The sequence below is a fragment of the Pseudomyrmex gracilis genome, unplaced genomic scaffold, assembly GCF_002006095.1.
Source record: "Pseudomyrmex gracilis isolate BER0280 unplaced genomic scaffold, ASM200609v1 scaffold_222, whole genome shotgun sequence".
Classification (NCBI taxonomy): Eukaryota; Metazoa; Arthropoda; class Insecta; order Hymenoptera; family Formicidae; genus Pseudomyrmex; species Pseudomyrmex gracilis.
Window position 1 is genome coordinate 3,363 of NW_018020806.1, and position 9,942 is coordinate 13,304.

General features: G+C 37.2%; 1 protein-coding gene across 2 annotated transcripts in view; it reads left to right on the plus strand.

Moving 5' to 3' along the window:
- The first annotated feature begins 489 nt into the window (after nt 1–489).
- The window catches only part of LOC109858753, a 26,690-nt gene continuing 17,237 nt past the window's right edge, over nt 490–9,942 (plus strand). The window contains exons 1-2 of one of the 2 annotated variants that reach the window (XM_020436319.1): nt 490–854; nt 934–1,622. In XM_020436319.1, the coding sequence (XP_020291908.1) occupies nt 1,568–1,622 (55 nt within the window). In that variant the 5' untranslated portion in view covers nt 490–854; nt 934–1,567. Of the gene's footprint in view, nt 1,623–9,942 lie in introns of both variants that reach the window. The other variant, XM_020436318.1, reaches the window with a different exon arrangement.

Consider the following 9,942-nt stretch of genomic DNA (forward strand, 5'->3'; position numbering starts at 1 on the left):
TATATATATATATATATATATAATTATATTTTAAGATACGTTGTTGTCGTGTTTTCTTCAAGCTCTAGATCTTACGTCTGTAATAAATTTTTTCTCAAGTACCGTATATCTCGTGCAACATATGTTTCAAATAACTGCCTACATAGTATGGATTGCATAGATTCGTAATATTCGTTTTAACACCAGATGGAAACCCATTAATAAAGACTTAGCATTTAACATTGAATCAGTTGACAAGTTAAGCTTGTGTTGTCAATGTGTTCGCCGCGTTTCTTTGGATCATCAAAGATTGATTTTTTGTTTTTTGTTTTTTTTTGTTTTGTTTTTTATTACTATTCGAACATAAGTTCTTCTTTCAACACACCACCATCTCCGAGAAGTGAAGGAACCAACCAACTGGCCGTCGCGAGACACGGCATTTAAACACCGTTCGCTGATCGTGACAGGTAAAAAGACGGCGTAAGACCACGGTGGGAGTCAGTTCTGTTATAGTAGGCCACGAGGCAGCAACCAACTCTCGCGGTGCTTCTGCAGGCCTCGCGCGCTTTAACGTACACCGCGCTTTCTCTCTCTCTCTCGCTCTCTCTGCATATCTCTTTCTCCTCGTTTCTGTTTCGGCGTGTTGCAAGCCTGCGTATCGGCTACCATCGCACCGTGAAAAATCGCATCGCGCAAAACCAATTTCGCGCCGCGGATTCGAGAAATCGATTTCAGACACGGTCAAGTTGTCTTAGACTGGTGTGATCTCGTTGAAAAAAAAATATTAGAAAAGTCGCACGGAAATCGTTCGATGTCGAAACAACGATCGAGACTCTCGTGGCTCGGTCTTCAAGATCCGGAGGTGCGCTCCGGAGGTGATTCGAAAGAACAATTCGAGAGAACGTGATAGTTGGTCGCTTCCTCGCGAGTGATCAGTGCACCTTCGTTTCGCAGATATGTCGGAACGTCAACAATAGGAACGGACTTGCATAAGAAGCGAATTTGAAGGTTCTTTCCTGGCGGAGAAAGCAGACGACCGATCGAGTCGACGACTCGTAGAGCGCGTAGTTAGTCCTCTCGCGTCGTTTCCCGTTTCTGTTTCAATCTCTTCTCGACAACCGCAAAACATAGCGCGCTTTAGAATGATGATACTGTTCGCGCTTACGACTCGGTTTTGTTATATTACATCGTTCTAATTGCACGATCGCGACTCCGTCGCTGAAAATTATTCACACAAATTTCTTTTTGCGAAAGATTTTCTCTGTCAGTGACGATTTCACGATGTCGATAAATTAGAAAGGAGAAACAAAGAATTAATTCTTTGCACAGAGTGTAAAAAAAAAAATAAAAAAACACAGTGGTTTTTTTATCGAAAGGAACAACAATTTATAGATTTTTTGTTAAAACGTTTCCTTGTTTTCCTAAGCGAGAATCTTTATTGTTGAGTTCTGCTAAACGATAGAATGCATGCTTGATGTATCCGCGACTCTTCCTAATGCGATCCACCGTTGAACGATGGATTTCTCACCGTTCAGAATGATGGTGGACTTCTAAAGACGTCGTTTCCGGAAACGTTCAGAGACGTGAGATGATCGGCAAATTTCTTCTGACTCTTTCGATAATACAATGGACCAGTTATATCGGTAAGTAAACGCGAACTGTTCGTGTATTTTTCAAATTTAACATTAATATGTTCTTAATAAAAAATTTCTAATAAAATTATTTATTAAATATAATTTTGTTAGAAATTAATTTATTAAATTGTCTTGCGTTATAATTTTTGTCTGTCCGCGAAGAAACAAAAAAAAAAAAAAAAAGAAAAGACACACACTGTTCGTGAATTTATTCTAAAGTTATTTATGCAAGTTAAATGTTTTGTTTATAATTAAAGATGTCTCTTGCTGAACGTTTATCTGCACAAAGTATCTTTGAAAGTTCCGTTCTCGTGACGTATGTGCAATGATCTTTTCAACGACAAGCCATTTGAGTCATTTTACGTACACGTTGACGACCCAAATTTGTTTCTCGGAAATTAGAAAATGCCGGTGTTAATATGTATGTCACAGAGAAGTGTTACCGTACGGTTGATACCTCATTGAGAATTCGACTGCAATCAAAACTTAAAACGGGACAAGCGAATCACTCCGATATATTCTGCGTGATGATCATATCAAATCGCCGTTGTCAAGTCCCGCGTGACAGATTCAAGTGTATAAAAGGCTCTGATCTAGAATAGAGTTTTGTCGAGAGATGATTTCTCTCAGCTCACAGATACAAGTGGTAAATGTAACAATCGCTTCTTGTGATTAAGTGTGTTATAAGTTGTACTGTTTAACAAAAGCGGGGACAACTGTTAACCGTGTAAAAGTGAGATCACACAAACACACACACACACACAGTGACGATGTCTTAAATTTTGAATGTAGGTTTCGAACGACGGTTGACTACCAAAATATCCATTTTCACTTAAATGTTCGAGAACCAACGATCGAAGAAACCAACACTGAAATATATTTACGTTAAAGATCTTGGATCTCAATGAGCAGAATTTATGCAGATGTAATATATGTGTGTTTCTTTCGTCTTGTGCGTTTCGTTTCGAACGGCCGAGAAGACTTGCGGTCTCGGAAAAGAAAACGTGCATCCTTGACGTCTGAATTGTAACATTTAGCAAATGCGTACTGTTATTTAATAAGACGCTAAATGCATGTGTGTCATTGATAAGTTTGCAACAAATAGAGGTCTCGCTCTGAAGGACGTTATCGCACATTATCGCTATTGTAATTTCCTCGTAATCCCGGGAGCAGTTTAATTTGCTCTAATAAATTACTGATTATTCAATATTTATATTTTAAAGCACGGTTTTTGCTTAGAACTCAAGAATACGGTCCGTAATTTACATCAACTTACCTTATTTATATTAATATTTTATAATATTTTATAATATTTATTTTATAATATTTTATGTAATATTTTATATATTTTAAATAATTTAAAACATTTTTTTGTTTACGAGGAATAATTTCAAAAAAAAAGAAATGAGCGGAAGATGTTACACCAACCTGGTTTTAAATAAGAGAGAGCGTTTTGTTATTTCTTGTGAAAAAAAAAAAAAAAAAAAAATTACCACGGAGTTTATATGATCAACGAAAATAAAATTGAAGCAGAAGAGAGATTTCGAGCGTGACGTAGGTGCAAATTTCACGGACGCGTTGCCGCAAGAAGCGTTCAAGAAAGGTTACTCTGACATATTATCAGTGAAAGCGACGTTCGCGCGCGCACTAATATTAAATATGTACGTGCACGTGAGAGACGTGAGATTAATTCAACGATCACGGAAGGTCTTCTCGCGCAATAATGCGACATTTACTCGGTACGCGACATCACAGAATCGATTTCTAATGCGTTTCTGATGACGTGTATTGTAAAGCAATAAAAGTTGCAAAACCTACTTACCAAATTCATGTCGCACAGCTCTATACACGATAATAAATATTACATTAATCATGCGTCTCTTTCTTTCTGTCTTTTTTATATAAACATATATAATAACAATATATATATTGTAAAATATACAAATCGATAAGAGTAAATCGAAAATAATTAACATCAAAATATATAATTGTTAAAAAAAAATTAATTCTGAAAAAAGTATCGAGTCTGATGAATATTTATTTCAAGTTCTGTCTCTGTTTCATTAATATACATATTTTATCTTTTAAATATTCGGACACACGTCTTTTAAATATTCCTCTTTTAATTTAACTACACATTTACGTTTTTCTCTTTATATCGCACACGTGTACAGAACTAGTTTTGCCGTCGTAATTCTCATCGTTGCAATTATAATTATAAGAATTATTCATTCTGCTTCTGGTCAGAGAAGCCGCACAATTCAAGGTGCGATATTTTGTGTGAAAGCGTTTGTTTGCCATGACCGTGTCCGTGAAACTGTGCAGACCGATTACTTTCCTCGTTTATCTCGGCAGAATAATTTCAATCGCAACAATCGCGCGCCCGTTTTACAATCGTAAAAGCGCAAGGAAAGGTCGTGCAAAAAAAACAGGAAGAGAACGCGTTCTTTTCTTTTTCAGCGGCGTTGAGTTCTCCGAAAGCCGGAGAGCCTCATTACATAGTTCTCAAGATAGAGATATGATGTCTTAATTATAAATTAAAAAAGAGATCGAAAATGCTATTGTGAAACTTGGAAATTAATTACAGCACGCTCTCTCTCTCTCTCTTTCTCTCTCTATTATTAATCATCTTCTTTTAAATCTTTTTTTTTAACCGGATTTTAGTAGTCACATGACGCGTAAATCTTCGATGCGCGTTCGCGTGTAGGTATATTTTAAGCAAAAATGTGAAAATATGAGTTATGAAATGTTGCGCTCGGGAGATCGAGTTCTTTTATGAATCATCGCCTAAGTAAGCCCGCGAGTCATAGCGGATGACCTTTTTTTTTTTGCAGGACACTCTATTCAGGATTACCTTTCTCCTCAAGCAATTAATTTCTCTCTGTATGAGACAAGAAAGAGATGGACAAGATACGGCGATACGATCGAAAGATCGTATCTCGTATCTAAGTCCGAAGAGCACCGTTTATTTTCAATTAGTTCCGATCGCGATCGGTTTCATCCGATAAACGATCCGATTGTGTCCATTGGCGATGATAATATCTCGCAAATAATGCGTTACGCTCAATCATCAAATGTGTGTGTGTGTGTGTGTTAAACGCGTGAGACATTATGCGAGATAGGTTTGATTTTTTGTTTCAGACTGACGCTAATATTACAATCCGTCGCGACGAGCGAATAAAGTATATGTAACAATGATTTGCAATTTACGACGTTCGCAAGGTCGTGAGCAAAAAAAAAAAAAAAATGAGAAGTTTCTTGAAAGAGATCGAAAGAGAAAGGCCTCTAAACGTATGCATATATATATCGCTTTTGCCCCATTTAGGTTAAAGCAGTCATTGTATTTATGGCGTACAAGAGTAAATCAAAGCGACTTTCGAACGACTCCTGAACAGACACTCCTTCACTTGTCCTTTATTTTCCGTTGTTTTGTTACTAATTATCTATAATCAAGTGATCAATAAGATATAAAAAATATAGAAAATGTTAACACGCGTGTTTTACGTACTATGTATCGGAAGTAACGATCGTAACAATTTTTTTCATCATTTTCCGCCGCCACGTTAATGACGACGTCTATCAATTTTGGTCCCAATTGGGTCGCCGGCCTACTTTTAAGCCACCCACGAGTTTTGTCAAACGACTCGACGAGTAGTAAAAAAAGAAAACAAACCGGAACAATCGAGCCATTCGCAATGACGGCGAACTTGATCGATCGATACTCTGTGAAAGTTCGATTGTCTCGAAACAAACCAAGCTTCCGATGAATCAAATCAAAGGTCATCGAACCCTTCGGGTTTGCCCTCGTGTTTTGAGAGAGAGAGTGAAAGGAAACGAAGTGGCCCACACAACAAAGACTGTTGCGCAAACTCGTCGGCGTATCGTACGTGTAATGCACTTCGAAGTGGCACGATGTGCATGTGTTAGAAAAATTTTGTGCAACAAGAGCTTGCGCAAGTTGTTACGTAAAACTTCACGAGTTGTAGGAAAAAATTTAAATTTATTTCGTTGCATTGCGAATAAACACACGGTCTAACGCACCGAAACTATTTGACTTAATTTTTTTTTTTTAGCAGCAACGTACTGCAGAAACGATTTTACTTTTCAAATAAAAAAAGAGATAAGGAAATGGAAATAACAAGCTAACACCCAGATGTACAATTCTTTTTCATAATTCGAAGATTTTGAAAAATTTTTAACAAACGTTTCGATCCACGGTTTTTATTTTTTACTCGTTTTCTTTGTGCTAGTTGCTGTTTAGTTTAGATCTGATAAACTTCACATATTTTTCGACTCTCTCTCTCCCTCTCTCTCTTTCTCTCTGTCTTTCTCTTTTTCAATGCAAAAACAAAATTTACAAACAACTGTCGAACATTCATAAAGGACTGTCGATTATCACAGAGCGCGCGCAACCGAAAGGCAACGATCGTAAAATAGAACGAGGAAGACACTTTGCGCGTAAACAAAAGAAAACCTCAGTTTGTGTCCGATGTGATTATCGAATCACCCCTGCGTAATAGCAATTTTATCGTCGCGCAAAATCAAACAGTTTCCTGCCGACCGCGGAACGATCTCGCTCGCAATTACGCCTGGCCGTGTCCGTTGTTTCGTAATTACGTGTCGGAGCGAATCTCGATTCCGGGTTACGAGGAATCGTCCTCCCGTATCGTGACGTTTTCGGTTCGTCGGCGCGTTGAATCGTCGTCAACCGGTAACGAGCGACGAAAGAAAAAGCGGGCAATTATTTCCAGTCGTTCTGTCACGTCAGTGACAAAACGCGCACACACACACGGTACGTCGACGACGTGCGCATCGTGGTCGCGGAATACGGTATTTTGCACAATTTCTTTGTTTCTCTTCAAAACGACATTGGACTTACGGATACATTAGCGGATACGGTATCACCTCAACCGTGACATTTTGACGAGCTTAAAATTTTGCTCAACAAATAATTGCCGTTTTTGCGCTCAATGCCATTTCTGAGAAAGGAACTACGTAATATCGTAGCTTTGTGGAATTCGTTTTCACGGCGACATGAAACATTGACGAGGGGGACTCATCTTATCCCGCGCGCGTCCGGCACTTTCTATTCAAGCGATTCGATCGCGGTTGCTCCAAGTGCTATACGCGAGACACAAACAGCGACATATCTATCTTTCATCCAAGTCTCTCTTGTCGTGCAAATAAAACATTGAATTTATCGATACTTTCGTTCTTGTTGCACGCGTTTGTTTTGAAGAGGTATATAGAGAGCGCGAACTTTTTTTTCCTCCCCCCCCGTTAACACGAACTCGTTTTATTGCTTCCGATCTGCATAAGTAGCGCGCTATAAATAAAACGCATGCGCATTCATTACCCGTCCATCACTAGAATTTCCAATTTCCAATTAACAAACGAGGTGACGACCGAGGAGAGACGGCGCGCGATGTATGTTTGCGATAAGATATTTTTCTTTTTTTTTTTGTGTGTTTGTTTCTTTTTCTTAAATAAATATAATACACGCGAGCGCTCGCACAAGTGTTGGCGCGCGCTCACACACATACGCGCCTTAGGAAGAAATCGAGAAATTCTAGAGCCGATGTTGTTGATACTTTCTCCCGTAAACGGGCTCCGGTGTTCGTTTCCTTTTTCCACTCTCGACATGAATCCTCTCAATCAACGGCGGCCGAGCGAGGTTGTCTTGAGTTTCCTAAATAATTACATAGCTCATAATTACACACACGCATATAGCTCGTAATTACCGAGGGAGATTCGCTAAAAAATTTTTATCTCATCTGTACGTGTGACGAAAGATGTGTTTTAACTTCGGTTTTTTAGCGAAAAAATCTCTTTCTGTTTGTTTCCATTTGGAAAATTTATTCATGTATTTAAATTAAAAAACCATTCGATTATAATCAGCGATTTCAAAAGCGCTTATAAAAACGCTTTCGGTTTTTATATAGCAAGCAACTTTCAATTGTTCTTTTTTTTTTTGAGGGTCGCGCGCTACAGCAATTCTCTAAATCTGCGCGATAACTAAATAAAAAAACGCACATTATGAACACACACACAAATTTTGGATGTCAAAAGATTTCAAGAAAAAATCCCGGTCTCTTCCAAAAAGATATAATAATATTTGTAATTGTTACTTCAATCGCTTTATTACACTGGAAAAACAGTTTTGTGTTGCGATAACAAAAATTTGGTAAATCAAACCAAATAAAGTGTTCTGGAAACCAAGTTTTGGTTGAGATTACCAAAACTTAGTAATCTCAACCAAAACTTGGTAATCTACCAAAACTTAATAATCTCAACCAAAACTTGGTAATCTCAACCAAAACTTGGTTTCCAGAACACTTTATTTGGTTTGATTTACCAAATTTTTGTTATCGCAACACAAAACTGTTTTTTCAGCGTACTTAAAAAGTAACCACCTCGTGTGTATAACTTGGTGATATTTCAAGCTTCGTTCTGCGATAAGAAATCAGACTTTGTTCTGCAATAAGCATTTGAATGACTCTACCAAAGAAGTCGAGACATTTAGCACGGATATTATGCGGCACATTAGATTAAAAAAAAAAAAAAAAGCAAATATCATTATATGCCGTAGTGAAAACTGCAATGTTGTATCCAAGCGTTACGAGAGAATATCACGCCGTTGCACAATCTAAGAGAGATAAAAACAAAAAAAAAAAGATAAAATAGCAAACCGGCGTGAATTTCAGTGAGAAAAATCTCGGTAAAATTGATAAATTGCAGCCCCGAGTAATTTGTGGCTTTAAATAATTTCGAAATATTTTCTTCCCGAAAGATATCGCGTTTAATTTGTCTGCCGGAAGAAAAGAGACACGGTTTTTTCTACGGCAGAGATGGTTATAGATGTCTAATTGCGTTTTTTCGCGAAAAAAAGAAACAAGATCTGCGGGAAAGATGTTGAAGATATATGCACATTTCATTTCAGACACGCAAATTACGAAAGAGCGACACGGTAATAAGTATTATTTCTCTTGTGCTTCTTGTTTCGGTCTGACGCTTCTCTTCCGTCATCTTTACACAAAACCGTATTTTGTTGTGTATCTATTAAAAAAGTAGTTAATGAAACTTAATAACGTGTCGCATCTTAATTTCTTCCAGTTTTCACGTAACGTTCTAATTTTTTTTTTGCTCTGACCGATCGCTCGATGACAAGTAATAACAAACACTGCAATTAATTCTGTCGTATATTACGCATCAAACATAACAACATTGTTTTGTTTAAATAAAACGCGGGTTTAAAATTAGTTGCAATTTGTATAAATTTAATCGTTTCTTTATGTCCCGGTAAAAAATTTTTCATGTATAAAATTGTATGGATATATTCGGTATATATATATATATATATATATATATATATATAAATTTGCATAATTAGATATAATAATTTTAATTTGTATATAAGTATATATGATTATATATCAAAACTTTTTTAAAAATATAGTAAAAATATAGTTTTATATAATTTTTTGTATTTAACATGATACTAATAGAGTTATTTTGTAATTTGATATNCAATATCTCTGAAGCTATTCTCTTAAAAAAGGAATTCTCCGTGTATAAAATTGTATGGGCATATTCGGCATATAAATTTGCATAATTAGATATAATTATTTTAATTTGTGTATAAGTATATATAAAAAAATTTTTACCGAGGTGTGCACATTGTGATGATTAGATTTACTTCCTTGATAAAACTAACGCAATTAAGTAATTAAAAGCAATCGCTAATTCTAAGCACTCCAAGTTAGAAACCTACATAAAAAAAAAACAACAGAATTTCAATGTGTTGTTGAAACCATATTTTGCGAACCACGGCGGCTTATCGGAGCGCGTAGAAAGCGATCGTGCGCGAAGTTTTCGCGGCGCGCATAAACGAGACTCGACGCTATATTATTTAACTACTAAACATTCATTTCCGCGCGCGAGACGTCCCAGTTTCGTGCGAATTTCCCCGATCGTGCGCTCTTTTGTATTACGATCGGTGCGGTTACGACGACGGCACCGATCACCGATGGAGACCTTGAAGCGAGAGAGATTTATTGCACCCTCGCGCCCACTTGGTGAAACGCGAAAGGCGCAGCAACTTGCTAAAAAAGATCGCTAACTTTCATCGGCGGTTATCACGACGCGCCTACACTTTCCGGCGCGATTCCACTTTAACTGTGAAATTGTTCGCGTCTGTCTGCCGTCTGCGGCGACTTATGATTCAAGCAAGCGTTCAACCGATCCCACGACTAAATAAAATTAGACGTTCCCATCTTGTTTCTCTCTTTCCTCTTTTTGTTCTTTTTTCTTTTTCTTTTTTTTTTTTTTT